The sequence below is a fragment of the Acomys minous genome (genome assembly GCF_964271855.1).
Source record: "Acomys minous genome assembly, chromosome: 6".
In the NCBI taxonomy this organism is placed as follows: domain Eukaryota; kingdom Metazoa; phylum Chordata; class Mammalia; order Rodentia; family Muridae; genus Acomys; species Acomys minous.
The window spans coordinates 114,254,250-114,275,977 of NC_140487.1; the positions used below are offsets into that span (position 1 = coordinate 114,254,250).

Sequence of the window (21,728 nt, forward strand, 5' to 3'; positions counted from 1 at the left end):
AAAAAAAGAAATACTGTGGGGCTGGAGAGATGTAAGGGTGTTTTCTTTGCAAACACAAGGGCCCAAGATCAAATCCCTAGCCTGACTGAAAAAGGGAGCTTCCAGTCCATGGATAGACCCTGTAGTAAAGGCATAAGGTAGAGCAGGCTAAAGGAGGGAACTCAGTATACTACTCTGGTCTCTACAGACATGAGCATAGGTGCATGAATGTGCATTCTCACATACACGTAGTACACTCCCCCATACACATGGGGAAAAAAAAAAGAAGAAAGGAAGGAAGAGAGAGAAAGAGAAAAGGGGTAGTGGGGAATCAATGAAGCTGGTTATGGTGGTGCAAGCCCCAAATCTCAGCCCTGGGGAGTTGAAGGCAGGGGGGAAATGCTAGCTCATAGCTCCAGTCTGGGGCGTCCAGGTCAACCTGGGCTACATATCTCAACTGTATATGGAGCTATAGAAAGGAAGCAAGCAAGCAAGGCAGAAAAACAGTGGAAGTGATTGTGGGCGACAATAACGATGTCCAGTGCAGTGATCGATGCCCAGGAAGTAGAGTGTGTTTATCATAACATGACGTGTCTTCAGTGAACAACCACATCCAACCACCACAGCATGAGTTATAGCACAGTGGGTCAGTGGCAGTACACTTTGAAGTTAAATCTACCTGAGTGGAAACCCCACCTTCTCATTACTCACTTGACTTTGGGTCTGTCTGAGCCTCAGCCTGGCACAGAGGAAACGGTGAGTGGTTGTTATTGCCAGCCAGTGAGTCTGTCTTAGCACTAATGCATCTGTCTTGTAGCGATGGGGCTGGAGGCTCAGGAGAGCTGGGGCGCTGTTCTGGGTCATAAAACCTAGGCATCTGACTTTGGCCTTCACAAATACAGCTCTGGGGTCTGGCGAGATGGCACTTGCTGCCAATCCCTGGGACCCACGCGGTGGAAGGAGAGAACTGAACCCCACAAGTTGTCCTCTGACATCTGCACACACCCCAGAGGGACTAGAAAATAAAACATAATAAAAAAAAAAGTCCCCAAACGCGGCTCTGAAATCCCCGTTTATGTGCACAGAGGCAGAAATGAAAGCTCTCCCCTTAACTCCAATGTAGTAAACTCATGCTCCTATCTCCTGGCACCTCAGCACGGTTTCAGGGGAACAGACCATAATACTCTAGAATATAGAGGCAAACAGTTGCCAGTTAATTCTGAAATTGCTATACCTTCCAGACACCATAGCCCTGCTGCAGCCCCTTTTCTGCCCCCTCTGCAAACACTCACATCAGGCGCTTCCTTAATGTTCGCACTGTCTCTCTGCACTGCCTCTGTCAATACATTTTGTGTCTCTACAAAGGAAGTCAATATCTGCTTTTTTCATTAGCCACTAATGCATATTCCTGCTGGCAGGAGACTCTGCTGATCCGTACAGATTGTCTCGACTCACACCTATTAGAATTTTAAAGCCCTGCTTTTGGCAGCAAGTGGTGGCTGAAGAGTGAGACCAGCTGCCGGAAATTAAATTGCCTGAACTTTGCCCTTTGGATTTTTCACTCCTTCCCTCCTCCCTGAGCCTTGCTTTCCCTAAAGCTTCTACCCAGTGGACCATAATGAATGACTCAAACATCCCGCCCTCCCTGCCCCTCCCCGGCCCCCAACCAGCCTTATCCTTGGCAAGGCTTTCCCCGAGTAATTTCTGTGTGTTTCTCTGAAAGGGTCACGCTTGGCAGAACGGATTGCACCAGCACCGAGACATTTGTGATGGGATGACCTTGAGTCCGGAGAGTGGAACTAGGGAAAAGCAAGGGGGGAGACTCCGCAGGGAGAGGGGTCTGAAGGACGGAGCAGAGAGAGTAAGTCACGGTCAGAGAACTCAGTGTGAAGCACTAAAGGCGGAGGAGGGCTGCAGTTCACAAAAAGGATTTTTGCTCATAAACAATTTCATTTTAATGATAATAACTTCCTGGATTGCTTGCATGAGGAGGACGCAGAGATTCAGTCCAGGCTTGGCAGGGGTGGGTGTTGGGAAATAGTCAGGATCAATTATTGATGTCGACTTGGGCTAAGGAGAAAGCAGCAGAGGGCCACGTGACATACATTCACCCTCACTGCATAGAAAGGATGAATAAAGCCCAGCACTGAGAATCAGTTTGTCCAAAGCCACATAGCAATTGCGACAGAATCGATTCTGGACCCTGGGGTTGCTCCTTCAACAATGCCATGCAGCAGAAATGACATAAAACAAGAGAGCTTGGTAAAGCCAGAAGGCATGTCTTGTCCCTAGTATGCAGTGTATGCAAAAAGAGCACAGCTCTGGAAGGCTCAGGCCCCTCAACCAGCCCTGTAATCCTGGGAAAAGCATTTCACCTCTTAAGGACTCAATTTCCTTACCCCAGAAATGTGAGACAGGGTACACCATGCTTTCCAAAGACGGCTTTAGGTTTATGGTGCTGGGACACTCAGACGAGCACGGTGAGTGTCTCAGTGTGGTTATGGAAAGGAATACAGAACCCCAGGGTCTGGAAGTACACTGCAGCGCTCCAGCACCTCAGACAGCTCCCCACCTGCCTCCACCTCTGGTGGCCAGCAGGGTAGAAGGTACCCAATCAGTCTCACATCCATGTGTCAAGATACTTCTGGAAGGATCTTGGCTTCCATCCATGATACTTTTGTCATTATTCAAGACTAGGAGGGACTAAGAGGACTAAAGTATAGCTGGCAAGCCCTCTTTTTCGCTGAGTCTGTTGCCCTGGAAACAAGAGCTTGCTCTTTGGGTAAGATAAGGGGGAAAGGATGGAATCTTGGGTGACAGGAGAGCGCCCTCTTTTCTTGTTCCCCCCCTCTCATTCTCCTGAGCTACAATCTATTACTCGGTTCACTAAATAGAATGAGAGGTTTTATGCAGAAGTGCAGAGATAGGCCACATGGGGACAGATGAGGATGAGACAGTCCTTTCTTCTAATGAGTTCATAACTCCAGATGGAGAGACAGACACCTGCAGCAGTCACAATAAAAGGGAACATTGGATAATTCCATAACAAGATTAATGCTTTCCTGACAGGGAAGAGGAGCTCCACAGTGGGCAAGGAGGGGGGTCTATCACCCTTCTGCACGTGTGTGTGTGTGTGTGTGTGTGTGTGTGTGTGTGTGTGTGTGTGTGTATGTGTGTGTAGCTTCCTAAGCAGGGAGAACAAACCAAAGTCCCAGCCCTTCTGACTGGCTATCAAGTCAATATGCCATACTTGACTGTAAATGAAGTGAATGCATTGAGTATGTTGGCATCTTGGCCTCCCAACCCCCTCCCCAAGATCACTCCCCATCTTAGTTTTTAAGACAAGGTCTATCACTGAACTGGAACTGGCTTGCTAGCCTCACTGGCCAGTGAGCCAAATAGGTCCACCCCTCTCTGCCTCCCAGTGCTGAGATTACAAGTGTGCACCACCACAGCTGGAAACTTTTTTTTAAAAAAAAAAAAGACATGAATTCTGGGAATCTAATTCAAGTCCTTGAAAGCACATTACTGACTTAGCCACCCACCCAGAGAAAATCCAGTCTTTTCTATTGGGCTCCATTAATATGCGGCAGGGGCTATGTCTAGTGACTCTATGATGTCAGGTGGGGAGAAAAATCAGGCAGCCACTGGTTTGAGCACAGATCATGTGTGACCTTGGGTGAGTTACTACCCAGGAACCATTTTCTCACAGTGATGATAGGAGTAATCTCTTAGGATAGTTGGATTAAACACCAAGCTGCACTTGGAGGTCTAGCACAATATTCTACACATTCCAGGCTCCTAGCACATGTACGACACCCTCTCCCCTCCCCCTCCCCCTCCCCCTCCCCCTCCCCCCTCCCTGACTCCCATGCTCCTCTCCACTCGTATCTAGGAGAGTGCCTCATCCAGCACAGGTTTGCTGCACAAGTTTGCAGAAAGTGAAGGACCTCGTGCCTTGCAAACACACAGCATCTCTGCTTCTGCTCCCATCTCTTCAAGGGGTTTATTTTGGGAGCAAATTGAGTTTAGGTGTCTCTGCTTAAACTGATTTTGAACAAGTGGCTTCTCAGAACATAAAGTCCTCTGGAAGCCAGGCAGAGGAAAGCACAGCTGAGACAGTTGAGCCCTGTCTCCTGGGGGGTTGGGGATCCCGCACACAGTACCTTGACACACTGGATGCTGGTCTTGCTCATGTTGCTGCTCCTGTCGACGAGGAAGATGAACTCTCCCTGGGTCTTCCTCAGGTTGGGCTGCGTAGACTGGAGGTCAGGGCAGAAGTTGAGCATAATGACTGGGTGGTGGGGAATGTCTTTGTGGAGACGCTTCCGGATGACTTCTGTCTGGAGGAGGAGGGAACACTCTTGGGTTTGGTGTGGTGTAGCTGTTTCCTCCTAACTAAAACATTTCCTCCTATGGGAGGGAGGCTCCTCAAGACTCAGGAAGGAGCTGGGCGTGGTGGTGCCTGCCTTTAATCCCAGCACTTGGGAGGCAGAGAGAGGCGGGTCACTGTGAGTTTGAGGCCAGCCTGGTCTACAAAGTGAGTCCAGGACAGCTAAGGCTACACAGAGAAACCCTGTCTTGAAAAACTAAAACCCAAAACTCAAACAAGCAAAAACAAAACAAAGCAAAACAAAACAAAAAAACCAACCAACCAACCAAACAAACAAACAAAAAAACTCAGGAAGGAAATTAAACCTACAGGGTTTGGGAAGTCAACACAAGTCACAGGACTCAGGGCTGTCCTGAAGCCTAACAGAATTCACAAGGCCTCTGCCTGGGGTTTTAGAAGAAGCATTAACTGCTGGGGGAAAGGAGACTTTTCAATGTGCCCACGTTGTGCAGGGAGCTTTCAGGATGCAGTGTCTGTGAGTCACTGTTCATGCTCATTTGGCCCGTTGAATAAGGCAGCTTGCCTTTGAGTCAACCATGGTTCCATAAGTAACCCCATACTCACTGATTTACTAATTTACTTGAGGTGGAATCATTTCTCTGTCCATTGTTGGTGTCCTAGCTGGGGTGCACAGACATTTGTTCACATCACCCCAGAAAAAAATCATGCCACACTTGGACAATTAAAGAATCCTGGGGCGCATGTTAGCATCACGCCCCACCCCCTACCCCATCACTCACCAAGCACCAGCTAGATCCAACTTATACTCTATGTCAAAATCTCCGAGGCTGGCCGCTCCTGGCTCCTGTGCTTACCAGAATGTCACAGGTTGCGACAGTAAGCACAGCTTTGCACGTTTCTGAGTTTGAACCCCAACTCCGACTCCATCTGACTGTGTGGTATCAGATAAGTCCTTCCTGTGGCTATCCCCTCCCATGTACAGTGGGGTGAAACATTTACCTCTTACAGTGGTTTTGAGGATGAGCTACATTAGCACACAAGAGGGAGGGACCCCCTAACTCAATAATGATCTTTCATGCTCACACTGGATGTAAGCCCTTTTCTGGTTCACCTTGCTTGAAAGCTTGCCCCGCCCCACCTGCTTACTGGATCTCTTCCACTGGCAAATTCCTCCTCCTTTTCATTTTTCATGTTTGGAACGTTTTCTCCACCCTTCTAGGTGGCTAGGCTTGCTTAGTTTTCCTCATCCACAAAATGAGGACATGTGTGCATGCCTTGTGGAGTTGTCATGTGGATGGAATGCCACACCTGTGGCGTTGGCTGCCTGGCAGGTTCAATGGCATTATTGTTGTTATGGCTGCTGTTGCCTGTCCTGGGGCATTCAGGCACCTCTCATACTGAATGCAGCATTTTCTACTAGCTGCTGTGCTGCACCATCTTGTATCTCAAGGGATTCCCATGGGGCTCAGTTAAGAGATGGATCAGGGACAGTACAGGAGGGACAGCAGCTTTGGTCTATTTCTATTTTATTTTACTTTTTATCATCATGTGTGTATGTTCCCTTGTGTGTGTGTGTGAACACAGATGGAGGCCAGACATCAGCTTTGGGTGTCTTCCTCAATTGCCCTCCTCCTTAGTTTTTTAGACGGGACCTCTCAACTTGGATATCACCAGTTCAGGTAGACCAGATGGTCAGAAACCCACAGGGATCTTCCTGCTTTTGCCTCCCCAGTGCTGAGATCCCAGGCCTGAGACCTCTGTGTGCCTGGCTTTTATGTGGGTGCTGGTGATGGGACTCAGGTCTTCATGCTTACACAGCAGAGCACTTTACTGCCTAAACCTTTCGCTAGCCCAGTTCCTACTTTATTCACTTTTTTTTGTTGGTGTATTGTTAGTACTGTTATTGTTGTGTGTTCATATGCATACAAGGGTGGCCATGTGGAAGTCAGAGGGTAGCTTGTATAAATTGGTTTTCTCGGGGCTGGAGAGATGGCTCAGAGGGTAGGAGCACTGGCTGCTCTTCCAAAGGTCCTGAGTTCGGTTCCCAGCAACCACATGGTGGCTCACAACCATCTACATGCAGATAGAACATTGTATACATAATAAATGAATAAATAAATCTTTAAAAAAATAAAATAAATTGGTTTTCTCCTTCCATCATGTTGGTTCTAGGGGCTAATCTCAGCTTTTCAGGCAAGTATCCCTACCCTCTAACCATCCTTATAGTTATGCTAGGGGGTTGGGGTTTGCCCCAGATCACATGCTGTGCAGACCCTCACTCTGAATTGGACCTATTTCCTCCATCCCCACTTCCCCCACCCCAGGCTGTCTGTATCCACACATCACCCTGTGTCTATATTTTTCAATCTCCCTTTGTTCCTTTCCCCATCTTAACAATGTGCATCAGCACCCATCCAGACCTCACACCAGAGATGTGTCCTCAGTGTTTCTCTTTTCCAGACCCCTCCCATTCCATTCTGAAGCAGAGACTGCCTCTCCTTACCCAACAGACACCCGAGCTTATCCTGGTTTGCTGACTCTGTGGTGGAACTACCCAAGTTTTGGGGGTGGGGAACTCTTCTCTTGCCACATCTCCACAGTCGCCTCTTGCTGGCTTCATTTTCTTCCCTGTGTTCCATGTACACACAGCATCCAGCAACACCCCCCCCCCCAATACTATAAGCTGTACTTTGTGAACCCCCAGGTGTCTCCACTCCTCCACTCTGAATGTTTCAGCCTCATCCTGCTGTTTCTGCTTGCAGTTCTAGAACCTGTGTTCCCTCTGCCCACTCCCTGTGGGCTTTTCTGCCACCCGGATCTTGTTCTCAGATGAGCATTTGCCTGGCACCTGTCTAAAGAGCACCTGTCATCATATTGTCCTCCTGTCTGATTTCTCCCATGGTGACAACCCCTCTCCCAGCCAATCTTGCTCATTGATTGGGTTTCCTGTTCTAGGATATAAGGTCCTGGAGGCAAAGAATGCGTCCTTTCCAGAGCTGTCTCTATAGTGCCAAGAAAGAGCCTGGCGTCTGTTAGGCATTTAGTGTTTGTTGAATGAAAGAAGGAGACACTGTATCTCTTTCTCCAAGCCCTGCCCTGCTCTGTGCGTGCATTTACTGACCTCTGTGAGCATCATTTTGGTTAACTTGTTTCAGCGTCTCTTTTTGGACTTCCATCTCCTCCAAACCATGCCCTGCTCTTTCTTTACTAAATAAGCTAGGGACAGTTCATCACCCATCCTTTCTGGGTGATGCTTGCCTTCCGGATGCCTCTGACCTGACTTTTTTCCCACCTGTGGATCTTATTCTCCTCCCACCCAGAGCCCCTTTGTCCAGCTTGGCTTTTTGGGTGACAGAGCCCAAAGCAGAAACAGCCACCTCTGTTAGCCACAGGAGCTCCTTTCAGCAACCTGATTCTGCCTTTCAGAGGGCCGGCTGGGTGCTTGGCTCTGGATTCTCTAAGGACTCCTCAAGCTGCCATTATCCAATTACAATACACTCATCATTTCTGAGCAGCTGCCTCTTGATCACTGTCATTCTCAGAACTCAAGAGAGAATACGGGCTATTTGCATAACTAACCCAAGGTGGTAAATTAATTCTCATTTGCCACAGCGGTCCCAGAGCTAATTGATTTAAGGTCTGGCAGCCAGGACAGCCATCTCCAGGCCTTGAAGGGGGCTGGGTCTTACCCTCTCCACACCATCATTTGTTATGGGACCTTGATGGCACCTCTGGCATGCCATGCCTGTCCTCATCTTTGAGACCTAGCTCAGCTTCCCTTTCTAGCAAATTCATCTGGAAGACAAGTGTTCCTCTCCTCTCCTGTCTTCTCCCCTCCCCTCCTCTCTCTTCTTCTCCTCTCCCCTCTCCTTTCCTCCCCTCCCCTCTCCTCTCCTCCCCCCTCTTTTCCTCCCCTCTCCTCCCCTCCCTTCTCCTCCCCTCTTCTCTCCTCCCCTCCCCCCTCTCCTTCTTACACCTCCCCAGCAGAGGTTTCCGGGGGGGGGGGGTGTCCCACAGTGGGGTTGATGTAAGCAGTTATGTCACTCACATTTTCCTGTTCGTTTCCCTTCTCACTGCCCTGTATCATCAAGGGCCGTAGGAAGGTGAGGAACAGTTATGCGCAGTTACACTGAACCTCGGTCCAGGAGTGTTATCTAGCCCCAGATCAAACTCTAGAGGTAACATTGGGTACTAGACCTCAGACCACTCTCCAGCAAATGAGCCAATAGAAAGAGATGTGCTACTGTGGCATTCAGGATATGTGCTGTGCGCAGGGCAGAGGGGGTGGGGTGGGGGTAGGGGCGGGGGTGGGGGTGGCAGCGGGGGGTGGGGGATGTGTGAAAGAGAGATCACTGGGCTCAAGTGTGGTTGTGGGTTCAGCGCTCTCCTGCCCTGCTGCAGCCAATGCCTCCTTAGGTTGGGGAAGAGTAGAGGGAAAGTTCCCTTGCTTTCCTGGTCCATCTTTCATCCATTTTGTAGGAGAAAGTGAAGATCCCAGATGGCGCAAGAACAAGGGCCTCCTTAGGAGAAGGGGACCCAGGAGATGACAAGGAGGCTGTAGGGACAGAGTGGCTTGAAAAAATAAGGCCAAGGTGGCATCTACAGTTAGCTGCAAATCCTGCCAGGCTTAGGAATTTTAGGGGATGCTGGGAGAAGCTGACTTGCATCAGGACGTCCACTCCCACCTTCCCTGCGGTATCTGGGACCCCAGAAGGAAATGCCTCTGACTCCTTCTTCAGGCTCTGCCACCAGCCTAGGATGCTGCCTCAGGGGGAGTCATGCCCTCCACTTAGGGTTCAGTGCCCGCCATCGTTTAGTGAGACCGAGTCCCTAGTGCCTCCCAGCTCTGCCACCAGTGTCTCACCTTTCGCTCAGCGCTGCTGTCCTTCTTGGTCCCCCGAATAAAATCTGCTTTTCCCTTCAAGTGCTGGTCGAATTCCCCCAGGGTCATGTCTCCTTTCTCCACCAGGACGTGTGGCTTGTGGGGCTCTGCACAGACAAGATCAACGCTCAGAACACGCCTGGGTGTGAGGGTCACTTTAGGGCTGTGGTCTAGGGGTGATTTCTTCATTGGGGTGAGGGTTGGTGGGTTTCTAGTTGGAGAAGAGAATGACATCCCTGAATGTGTAAAGCAGTAGGGGCCAGGAGCCCTACTTCCTCAGCTAAGGAGCTGAGGAAGCCTAGCACCACCTTCTTCCCATGGGCCTCAGTTTACCCTTATGTAAAATAGACTGGGGCTGAGCCAAATACCTGTGGAATCTGTTCAGGACTGGACATTTTGTGAGTTTTTGAGGAAGCAATGGATGACACACACACCCGCCCCCGTGCCTGAGGGTGAATTGTCACAGCAGGTCTGCTTAGCAAGCCTAGGGGTTCAAGGCCACCCAGGAAGATGACACCTGGGGCTGGGAATTTGGCTCTGCCAGATACTTATAAATTTCCCTGGGGCAAGTATTTGGTTGCTTCCCCCATTTCCCATAGTGCCCCCAAGTCTTGCGCTGACTAGATATCTCCCACAGGGGCTGCAGAGACCCATGTTGGGTACCATACCACTGGGGTGGAGAAGGATCTCCACTGGCCGGTCAAAGGTGTGTTTGTTGGCCAAGGTGATGATGATGCTCTTGGCCGAGTGTGCTGATGGGGCAGCATCTGCTCGAATTTCATGCGTGGGACTCTCCACCCCTGAGTGGCACAGAAAGACAGGATCGGGGAGGGACATACTTAGGAGTGCAAGAGAGAAAGGAGCTGGGGTGGGGAGAGAGCATGGGACTTAGGCTGTGGATGATTGACAGGCCAGCCCTAACATGGACTCTTGTCTTGGTGTGGGAGGATGGGTACTCTCTTCAGCTCCCTCCATTGTAGATTGTGTTGAAGATGGTGCCCAGTGGCCCTTCCTTTCCTGACCACAGGACTTTGCACGGATTCATGGGAATGCTTTCTCTTGGGGCGCAGGGTGTATCCCAAATGCTAATAAGCAATAAGAAAGAGCACCCTGCTCCATTGTTACATATCTTTTTGTGGATGCTCTTTAAATGCAGCTGGTGTTGCAATTAATGCCCACTGATAAGACACCATGCTCTGTACCCTTAAAAAAAAACAAACAAACAAACCCAGGCTGGCTAGGAGAAGAACCATCCAACTCCAGTTCTCAGCCCTGGTTGCATGTTGGAGTCCCTCAGAGAAGTTCATAATGTCCCATAACCAGGATGCACCCCCAGAATCTCTGGGGGTGGTGGCTAGGCTGCAGGGAGGGGCTAGACTATCTCCAAAGTGAGAGCCAGAGCTCAGCTCTATAGCCACGGCCCTGTGGAGAAGGCTGGGATACCTACCACTCTCTGGAAGGTATTTCCTCAGGGAAGTCACAGGGTGGGGCTCGGTTAACTTGAACGCTGTCCTGGGGAGAGGTTTATCTTTGGGACAGCTTACCCATCAAGCTCTGAATGAGTGGTTCAGCTTAACTTCTATCTGCGTTAGGTGGTTTTCATGTCCCTTGTGGCCCGGCCACCCACCATCTCTCTGGTGGCTTTGAGCCTGAAGCCCCAATCTTCTTTGTCTCTCTCTGTGTCGGGGCCACTTCCTCTCACCTGCGAGCAGACATGGCCCACGGATCTCCAGCTGAAAGTTGAATTCATATTCCATTGGGTTGGTCACCTCCGTGTCCAGGAGAGTGGCCAGACGCAGCCTGTTACAGGGTTCCATGGTCTGGATACCGAAGCAGTGTGGGTCTTTGCTAGAGAGGGTATGGAGGACAAGGAAGAGGAAGAGGGAGGAGGAAGGGGAGGAGGAGGAAGCCCAGACACAGGCAAGCCAGCATGAGAACGCTATGGGTCTCAAACAGCTCACCCTCCTCCCATCCCAGGACCTCCGTCATCTCATTCAGCCTGACTTCAGGGAGGGGCCTGGATACAGGAGAGAAACTATAACTATCTCTGGGTAGTACCTATGATGGGTCAAGATCCAGGCATGGGTTTCCAGTGCCTTAATCCCCATCATTTTCCTCATGAACCCAGGAGGATGACACCAGCGCCCAGCTTCCTACATGAGGATCTGAGGCCCCGCAAGCAGAGGCAACTCACCCAAGGGCTTATGGTTTGGATTTGGCAGAGCTGGCAGCTTGCCTGGGTCTGGTACAGATGACTTGTAGGGTCACATTGCCTTGTGTCTATGGCCTAGCATGCATCGCAGTGACCCTCTTAATGATTTTTACTCATTCTGTCTGCATGGCTGTCACCAAAGTTCCTGCTGCTAACTCCATGCCACATAGGAGCATCCTTTGCCATGCACCCACTTCACCCATAGACTCATAAACACCACTGCTAATGTCCCTGCTGTGTTTCCTTTGGCACTATAAAGAACATTTCTTTGGGCCCCAGGTAAAGGGCACATGCTGAGCATAGCCAAACTGCTTTTGTGGTCTGTAGTTTAATTCTGATTTCCCTGGCAGTGAACAGGAGTCCCCTCCTTCCTACAGCCCAACCAACAAACACCACATCAGCTGGCTTTCTAATTTTCCTTGTGTCCGATGTGGGCAGCTGTGAGGGTCATGGAGGGGATGATACAGATTCTCAAGAGCATAGCTGTCGACTTTCCCCAGCTGGGATGAAGGGCCAGCTCATCAGGGCTCTCTGGTCTACCACAGTTCAGAACGTCCCAGTGAGATCTTGCCTGTTAAACCCACAGTGTAGCCCCATGGGCAGTCCTTGAATGTGACACATGAGCTGATGATACCTGTCCGGGTCTGCTTTGCCACTTGCTTCTGGCATCTTCGAGATCTACATGATCTGCTCCCCTTCCCCCCTCCCCGGGTTTAGTTCTTCCTCTATCCCTCTGGCTCTGCTATAGCCATAGTCAGGCCCACAACAGCCAACCAGACCTGCTGCAGCCTTGGGATCTTTGTGTACCCTCTGTCCCAGTTATTTTCTAGAATGTTTCCCCATAGCGTCCAGAGCAGAAGAGCATTTGTATAGCAAGTATAAGGATCTGGCTTTCATCCCCAGCGGCTCAGGAGGAAGAGGGGGAGAAGGAAGTGAGGGGAAGTGGAAGGAGTTGGGGAGGAGGAAGAAAGGATGTGGACAGGGAGGAAGAAGAGAAAAGGAGGAGGAAGGGGAGGAGGGAAGGGAGAGGGAGGATGTGGGAAGAGGAGGGAGGAAGGAGAAAGGATGAGAAGAGGGAGCAGCAGGAGAAATAAGGAGGAAGGAGGAGAGGAGGAGAAAAAGGAGGAGGAAGAGGAGGAGGAAGAAGAACATAGTTGTTGCTTAACCCTGGTCTCTTATAGGTAAAACAGCAGCCCTTCCCCCCTCCCCATTCTCTTGCAGTTTGTCACCTGTTGTCTGTGTCTGCTCCTCCCTAGGGCCCCGTCCTCACTGTCAAGGTGTCAGTGAATCCTGACCTGGTCTCTGGATACCAGAGCATGGCCCCTTTTACATCCTCTTAGCCCAAAGGACTTCTCCCGGACCACAGCTTTTATACAATTGGTTATGCGTTTGAGCCACATGCATGAAGAATCACATGGCTGTTGCATGATAATAATGATCTTTTCCTTTTGATTTTTGTTGTTATTGCTTTTGAGGCAGGGACTCACAATGTAGTCCTGGCTGTCCTGGAATGCACAATGTAGACCAGGCTGGCCTTGAGCTCACAAAGTTCCATCCACTTGCCTCTGCTTCCCGAGTACTGAGATTTAAGGTGAGTACCACCATGCCTGGCTCCCCTCCAAGTCTCTAAACAGTAAGAATCATGCTTTTATCCCTTCTTTATCCCCAACACTTAGTCCTTAGCACATAGTAAGTGCTCAGAAAAATCTCAAGTGCACTGAAAAATAACCCCCTGGAATTTCTAAAGCTTTGCACATCTGCCAGTTTCAAAATGGGAGCATTTCAGGGAGTTTTTTTTTCCCCTGGAACTTTGAAAGCAAAAGGGTCCCAAAGCTCCCTTGTCCCTTCCCTGTCTCTTCTGCTGCCCCTGACCAGATCCTGGTCTGGGCAGAGCCTCTTACTTACCCTTGAGTCTGTTGGCTGGGGGAGCCAGATCTGTAGGTACATAACTGAGGGACAGTTGGGGCACAGATGGCCGGCAGGACGAACCTCACAGCCCCGCTGGGCAGCGTGGGGAGTTCCGAGGAGGTGCTGATGAAGATGGTGACATTCTCCATGGGATCGATGGTTCCCAGGTTGACGACGAACAGAATCCGCTCCAGATCCTCATCCAAGGCCACCTTTCCCGGTGCGCAGGAATGAGGGGCGACGGGAACCCCTTCTTGTGGAATGTTCCCTGAGTGCCAGGTTGGTGTCAGGTGCTGTGCAGACCTCATCTCTGACCCCCCTCTAAGCTTGCTGCGGGGAAGCTTTGAGAAGCCCCCTTTTGCTGATGGGGAAACTGAGGCCCAACATGGAAGGTTGCCTTGCCTAAGCAGCTCAGCCACTAATTAGCTCACTGGTGGGGATCTGTGCTTTCATGGGTCTGACTGGAGACTGAGAGACACAGAGTACCACACCAGAGAATCGCATGCCCACCCCAAGCCCCACCCAGACCCCAGCGGAAGCACCTGCTTCTGCTCATCATCTTTCTTCCATCTGAAGGGCTCGTTTCTCCAAGTCCTCCTGGGCTAGTCTTACCCATCCGTAACTACCCTCCTCCCCCATGAGAACCTCCCTGGTACCCAGTCAGGACTCCCTTGCCCTCTCCTAACATCATCAGGACCTCTCCAAGCACAGCCACATTTGATGTCCCGTCACGCTTACTCCCGGGAGTGTACTAGCAATTTCCCCAGGCCATGAAAGATCACGACAGAAATCACTGTGTGTCTGGATGCTCATGCTAGCATCTTCAGCTTCAGCTGGATCCATGGCAGCCAGTGATCTGATTGGCTTACATTATGTGCTACTTGGTATGGGCCAAGCCACTAACATGCTGTGTGACCTTGAATCTGCCACTGTCTCTTTCTGAGCTTCGGATTCCTCACTAGCAGGAATCACTAGCTTCCAGAATTTAACTGTGGCTTAGTTCTTGGTAGGTATCATTTTACCACTGAGTGGGTCTGACTACTTATTCCTCTGTCCAGACAGGTGCACACACCTGTGAGTGCAAGGCTGGAGGAGATGATGGGTGACTTCTATTATGCCTGCCTGCCTGTCTGCTTGTCTATCTGTCTGTTTTTCTAAGCAGGGTTTCTCTATGTAGCCCTGGCTGTCCTAGAACTTACTCTGTAGGCCAGGCTGGCCTCCAACTCAGAGACTGTGTCTGCCCCTGCCTCCTGAGTGCTGGGATTATGGGTATGCGCCACCACACCCGGCTTTCCACTATTCTCTTGGGGTAGGGTCTCTCACTGAACTTGAAGCTTGAGGATTTTTGGCTGAGTTGGTTAATGAGCAATCCCCAGGGATAACCTCGTCTCTATCTCTGTCCCCATCCAGAGCTAGGGTCATAAGTGCAGACAACCACACCCAACTTTTTATTTGGGTACTGGGGATCTGAACTTAAGTCTTTATGCTTATGCATCAAGCTCTCTGAGCCATCTCCCCAGTCTTTGAACAAGACTCCTTTCTTTCTCTCTTTTTAAAGATTTATTTATTTATTATTATGTATACAGTGCTCTGCCTGTAAGTACACCTGCAGGCCAGAAGAGGGCATCAGATCACATTATAGATGGTTGTGAGCCATTATGTGGTTGCTGGGGGTTGAACTCATGACCTCTGAGCCATCTCTCCAGCCCCACAAGACTCATTTCTTATCTGAGCTCATATCTCTCATGAAAAACAGGATAGGCGCTGGCTAGTGATGTCACTCATTCTACACAGCCTGAGCCTGAATGATGTGTAACCTGCTCTCCCCCCACCCCTGCCCCCGCCAATCGCCCCCCCCCCCCCCCCCCCCGCCTTTTAATCCTCATCTTGCCTTGAAGGTGAAAACAAAGACAATGGCCTGCTTTAGAGACAATGAAACTGAGGTGCACAGATGGTCATACATTCTACCTCAGGATTCCTGGCTGGGGTTCAGCACCCTCTAACATGTCCCATGTTGCCTTGCCATGTGCTCGAGGCTCTGCCTCAGGTGGCTTCCATCCAGGCCAGTCTTATCATGGTCTTGGTGGGTCTCCTTACCTGTAACAGTGGCAGACTGGATATCCAAGTGGCTTCTGTCCAGCTTGGCTTTGTCTTTGATCTGTATGGTCACAACGCGGTCAGCAATAACTGCCTCAAAACCAACCACTGTAGTGTTTTCATCCATTGGGTACACAAAGAGACCTGGTAGAGTAAGGCCCAGCATCACAGGGTGCTCAGCCCCATCCCTACATGTCTCGGTCTGCCCGTGAGGGGACAACAGCTCATAAGCTGAGCTGGGGATGGGCAGGTGAGAGCTGCTGCAGGCTGTGAAGGGCAGCTGTGTCCAAAACCTGCCGGCTCTGACTCTTGGGTGTATGAACTGCCAGCGTCAGAAAGTCTGGTTTTCAAGGAAAACAAATCGCTGAGCTGTGTGTAGGCCTAAATGTACATGTCTGGGTGATGACTTTAGTCCGTGATTACTGGTTTGCCACTGCCACCACTAAAGGTTGGGGCCATGGAAAGCTAGAGAAGGATTCAAATCCCAGCCTTTCTTGCTCCCTAACTTTGTTGCGCTGGACAGGACGCTCATCTCTAAGCCTCTAGTAGCCCCATCTACAAGATGAGGCTCACACAGCAAGCCTTGTGGTGCCATTTACTGAGCTGTGCACCACACTTTATGTCTTCCTCACACCCTGTGGCACTAGGATTTGAACCCAGGGCCCTTCATAAGCTGAGCAAGTGCTCTACCATGGACTTTCGTTTTTATCCCTTTTGTTACTTTTTCAAAAAAAATTTTTGAGTCAGGGTCTTACTAAGTTGCCCAGGCTAGCCTTGAACTTGCTACATAGCCTGGCTTAGAGCTTGCATTTTTAATTCTTATGCTTTTGTCTCTGTACTATCTGGGAGTCCCAGCATCAACAGGCCTGGCTATCATTTTAGAGCTGAACTTCTTCCACATGAAGCATATGCTAGTCACCTGGAGTCTTGCTGGTGTTTGGACTTGAATTCATTTGGGACAGAGCCTGAGATTCTGCACATGTGTTTAGTCTCTCAGTGATGGCAAGCTTGAAGGCCTCAAGTCATCTTCTCGCTAGCATGGAAGCAGCACAGTGCTGAGACCATGGTGAGACCTCCACAAGCCTGTACATCTCAGCCTCTGGAGCCTCAGTTTCCTTATCTATGAAATGGGACCACTGGTTCCTTCTGCAAGAGGAAAGTAGACGGGCCTGTCTCAAAGCTTTTCAGTAGCTTTGTCTCCAGGGTCCCTCGCTAGGTCCTGTTTTCAGTCTCCAACTCTAGGCTCCCTTAAACAGAAGAGTGAGGCTCCCTGAGGAGGACGATGTTCCCATGTGGGCTCATTTCAGGTAGTGCTGGCCCCTAGGGCAGGCCAGAAGTGGTGGCAGGGTTTGGGGACAGGGGCAGGGAGAATGGGTTAGCTACTAGGAGACTCCATCGCTTCGAGTAAGAAGGGATCTCGGTTGGTTGTGGTGGCCCATGCCTGTAATCCCAGCGCTTAGGAGGTGAGTGAGGCAGGAGGATTGCTGAGGGTTTGTGGCCAGCTGAGACTACATAGTGAATAATACCACAGCTATACAGCATATCCTTTATAAAAAACAAAACAAAGCAAAACAAAACAAAACAAAAGACCCCCAACCAACCAATCAAATAAGCAAACAGGCAAACCTCTGTCAGTCCTTGCTTGTGGTAAGGAGAGGTGTGTGGCGGCCATCCCTTTCTTTACCCTGACAACCTGCCCACCTTCAACCCCCCCAGTAATGAGTCGTATCTACATTTTCCACCCTCACAGCTTTTCTTCAGGCATTGCACTTCTTCTATCCTTCCCTACAGAAACCCAAGTGTTGGCTCAAATCTTGGCTGTCCTTGCTTTCAGCTCTCCTTCACTTTGAAACCTGGGAGAGAGCCAACCTGGAAATCCCGCTCTATGCTTAAGGAAGCAGATGCGGAGAGGCCACACCCTTGCCCCATGCCAGCCAGCTAGTAAACTCAGGACGAGGGCTCAGTGTGGGAGAGGCAGCTCCCGGGAGTCCTCAGCAAAGAGTCTTACCTTGAAAGGGCTGAGCCTCCAGGTTGCCATAGGTGAGGGAGGCCGTCAGGCCCAGGGCATAGCCACTGACATAGGAAGTGACATCAGATGCTGTGAGAGGCAGGGCTGCCCCCGTGATGCAGTTCAGCAGGCCGGGCATTCTGTGGGTTCCTCAGCTCAGGGTCTGCAGGAGACAGGGCAGTCAGGTACTGAGGGAAGGCCCATGATTCCCCCAAGCCTAATTTCCTCACTTGAATGCCCTAAAAACTGGAGCCTCGTTTATGTTGAGATTTCAGAGGTAGTGGGTACCCTGAAAGAAGGGGGCATGGTCAGTGACACCTCATGTCACATGGGAGGAACTCTGTAAAGCCTGCTGGCACTCACCCATAGTCAGAGCCAGTGCTGAAGTGTCTAACCAAACAAGGGGACTCTTACTTGCGCCCCCCCCCACCACCACCCCATTCCCCCTCCCTCCCCCCCCCCCCCCCCCCGTGGTCTGTGCTTGGGTGGAAATGACTCAGTTTTCACCCCAGCCCCATCCCGGTAAGCCCTTTGGTCACTGAGCATCACAGTTTTCTCTGCAAAATGAAGGTCTTGGGGAGACAGCTCCCCGAGTTTCCTTCATGTGGCTGTAGAGGACCAGCTCACTACAGTCAACACTTGGGTTGTGAGGGGTCTAAATCAGCGAAGACACCAAAGTCAGGGAGTTGCCATCCTTCCAAGGTGTGTCTTTCTTGTCGCCCCCGGCCCCCTGCCATGCCCAAGCCAGGGCTAGAGCTGAGACCTCTCTCAGGGAAAGCCCCTTCCACTGTCCACCACCTTCCTTTCCTTTCCTCAGCACCCAGGTGCTGGGGGTACTGTGTCCACCTAGTCTTTACTTCAGATGAATTTACTCTTCCCTGATGAAGCCAATGGTCATCAGGCCCATTCCAGCACACAAAGTGAGCCCATCTCACCACGCCGGACACCCGCTTTTACTGACCAATGTCTTTCGAATGCCAGAGAGACTTCTTACAGTAGCCCAGGGCCCATTTCTTGCCCTACTGCTCAACACTGAAGTTCAAACATGCTTGGTCTGTGCAGCTTCCTGCCCCACTCCCATCTTTTATCTGGGAACTTTCTTCTCTTCCTTAAGCATCCTTGATCCCTCTCTCACAGCTCCTCTTCTCTCTTATGTTATATTTCTATCTGTTCATTGAAGCACCTTATGTTTTATGAGGATTAAAAAAAAACTACTCTCTGTACTTGGGTGTGGGCAGGACCTAATTTGTTCTCCATTGGCCCCTACGTGCCAATTGAGTGAAAAGAATAACAAATTGCTTCATCCTTTCAACACTTAGGCTTTCAGGGGTGCTGAGTCTTCAGGACAATGAATGGAAGGGATCTTTTGGGTCTCTGAGGACCTCCCATGTAGCTAGGTAGGAAGCAAATAGAGTGGGGTACATGTTGGAGACGGGGTTCTCTCTGGGTTGTCCTCTCTATGTCTAAGACAGGCAAAGCGACCCCGTCTGGTGACCTTTGGCCGTCTGTTTGCAAGGCTATTTGATAAGGGCTGATGACTCTGCCCTTTCTCAGGGAAGGTTGTGCTTTTCATCTCAGTCCTGTCCTAGTCGGTGGGATGGTCAGGTGCTCCACCCACCACCAGGGCCAGCATCATCTTTTTAATTATGTTCTCCCTTGTGGCTGGAGCCCAGACAGCTCTCGGCTGGGCTTATCTCCTGACAGGCTGACTGATAACTGGAGGCAGAGAGCCGGGAGTACACTGCCAGTTCCAGTGTTTTGTTTTCTGTCTTGGTGGCTAGAGGGGAGGCTGGCCTCTTGCGGGAGGCAAACAAAGATGACAGATTTCATTTCCTGAGTGAACCGCAACCCCACCCCCCAGTGCTCCTTGTGGCCTGCCCTCCCTCCTCCTCCTTTCCCAGTTTCACTACTGTTCAGAATGTCCACAGGGGAAACACAGGCAGCACCAGATGTGAGGGAACTTGGACTTAAACTTTGGGACATTCTGGGGTAGAGTGTGACAAGAGCATCTTGTCCGCCTCACTCCTCCCAGAGAGTGGGTGTGGATGGGAGATTCTGCTAACAAGGGCCAGACTGATTCTAAGAAGACCCGCTTGATGCTGGCCCACAGGAAGGCCAACAATTGGCAACTGGGACCAAGTTATTAAGCAACAGAAACGATTGTGAGAAAGGATGGACTACAAGGTGGGAGAAAACCTAGGGTTAGACTATACTCAGAACTCACAACTAAACAACAAGAAATAAAACAACCTAATTAATTAGTGGATTAAGGAAATGGACAATTCTCAAAAGATGAAATATAAATGGCCAAAAAAAAAGCCCCAAACAACAACAACAACAACAACAACAACAACAACAACAACAACAACAACAACTGCTTCAAGATTGAAGCAGTTACAAGAAGAAGGGGGGAATGAAGGAACAGCCCCCTTAAGGACCCCCATTAAGGCCAAAGTCTAGAAAAATGTAAAAGTCAGCCTACTCAGTCCTCCCTTAAAGACCCCCATTAAGGCCAAAGCATGTAAAATTCTAGAGGGTCCAGCTTGAACCAAGGACAGACAGATATCAGATCACTGTGTGTGTGTGTGGCAGGGACAGGAAAAACCTTGAAGAATCCAACTTGACTCAAGGTCTCAGTCTGTGCTCAGGGTCCAGCTGGACTCAAGGACAACCAGCTGTTTTTAAAATTTCCACTACCCCTCCCCACCTAAAAAAGTTCCTAAACGACCCCTGTGACTGCTTCAACCAATCTCTTCCACAGGTTAATTTGCCCGTCCACCCATTATCCAACCACCAAACGCCAAGTCTTGTAACTCCCTGCTTGCAGCTTTTCTGCTCAAATGCCAACCAATCACATACTGTAAAACTCATTTCTTTGTCTAAAACCTATAAAAGGCCTGTGCCTCTGTTTCTTGGGGTCTGCAGCTTGAAAGAGCTGGATAGACCCCATCTCGATGGTTCAATAAGTTCCTATTCCTATGCATTTGCATCGACAATGGACTCAGTCTCTTAGTGGGGACTCCAGGAATAGACTAGAGATCTCTCTAGAGGTCTCAGTCTTAAACAACAACAACAACAACAACAACAACAACAACAACAACAAAACCCAATTCAGTCTCACTAGAAAAATGCAAGTCAAATCCATGCTGGAGGGTCCATCCCACCTGTCAGAATAGCAGTTGTCTAGAAAATGTGGTGTACAGCACAGTGGAACATTTGAAACTCATCAGGAAGAATGAAGTCACGTCATTTGAGGGAAAATGGGTGCCGCTGGGGCCAACAACATTAAAGAAGCTAAGCCAGTTTTTCTCCCACGTGTGGGTCCCAGACTTTATGTAGATATGTACCATCACATGTGTGTACACTGACTCAGGTATCACGAAAGTAGAAGTAAAATTGTCAATGGAGGACAAAGGGGGACCAACGGGAGGGAGAGAGATGACAAAAAGAGGGACGGGAGAAGATGGGGTGCTCGGCAGCATATGCGTGTACAAGAGTTTGAAAATAATAGGTATAGTTTAAAAAGAACCTCCCATGGGCCCTTATTCATGCATGCTTTCCAGCATTGATAAGCACCTACTGTGATCCAGGGCTGCTAGCCTCTGAGGATATGAAGACAAGACACGGCACTCTCTTGGGAGACCTTTGGTGCTGTTTGATGTTCTGGGAGACAGGTGGAGTGATGGGCGTGGCCTGGGGAGCCAGCCTCGGTTCTCTGGTGAAATCCTGGATGAGATCCCTACATGAATTCTCTGTGAGCTTTTTGGGGCATCAAAGCTGGCCTCTGGTGGCCTAGAAATGCTAAATCTCAAATGATGGCCGTCTGCCTGGCCTCGACATTATTTGTATTTATGCCTGCCTCAATAAATATTTATAAGGCGGAATGAATGAATAACTGCCCTCGAGGACAGTAAAGGACACTTGGTGCTGGGCTTCTGTGGTGGAACGAGGCAGGTGTGACTAGAGACACTAGTGCAAGAGACGGTAAGACTGAACATGGAGACTCTGACCCGATCTTGTCACCTCTACAGCTGCCACGCCGTGGTTCCCTATAGCCTATTCTCGATGGAGCGGTCAGAACAATCCTTTGACAGGAAGGGCCCAGTCACGTGACTGCCATGGATGAAACCCCTCAATGTGTTCCACGGCTCTTAAGACCCTACTAACTGGTTTCCTTGCGACCCTCATGTGTTGTTGTTGTTGTTGTTGTTGTTTTCCCTCTCTCCAGCTCTTCTGTCTCAGGTCTTTTGCACTGCCTGTTCCTCCCATGCCTGAAAGCATTCTTCCC

At 50.1% G+C, this 21,728-nt stretch overlaps 1 protein-coding gene across 2 annotated transcripts in view; it reads right to left on the bottom strand.

Annotated features, from left to right (window-relative positions):
* The window catches only part of VWA5B1 (von Willebrand factor A domain containing 5B1), a 66,657-nt gene that overhangs the window by 28,172 nt on the left and 16,757 nt on the right, over positions 1–21,728 (bottom strand). For both annotated transcript variants that reach the window (XM_084785883.1, XM_084785882.1), the window contains exons 2-8: positions 17,441–17,603; positions 15,433–15,576; positions 13,333–13,603; positions 10,918–11,063; positions 9,884–10,015; positions 9,198–9,322; positions 4,146–4,322 (exon numbers count right to left, since the gene is read on the bottom strand). In XM_084785883.1, coding sequence (XP_084642009.1) covers positions 4,146–4,322; positions 9,198–9,322; positions 9,884–10,015; positions 10,918–11,063; positions 13,333–13,603; positions 15,433–15,576; positions 17,441–17,579 — 1,134 coding nt within the window. In that variant the 5' untranslated portion in view covers positions 17,580–17,603. The remainder of the gene's footprint in view (positions 1–4,145; positions 4,323–9,197; positions 9,323–9,883; positions 10,016–10,917; positions 11,064–13,332; positions 13,604–15,432; positions 15,577–17,440; positions 17,604–21,728) is intronic.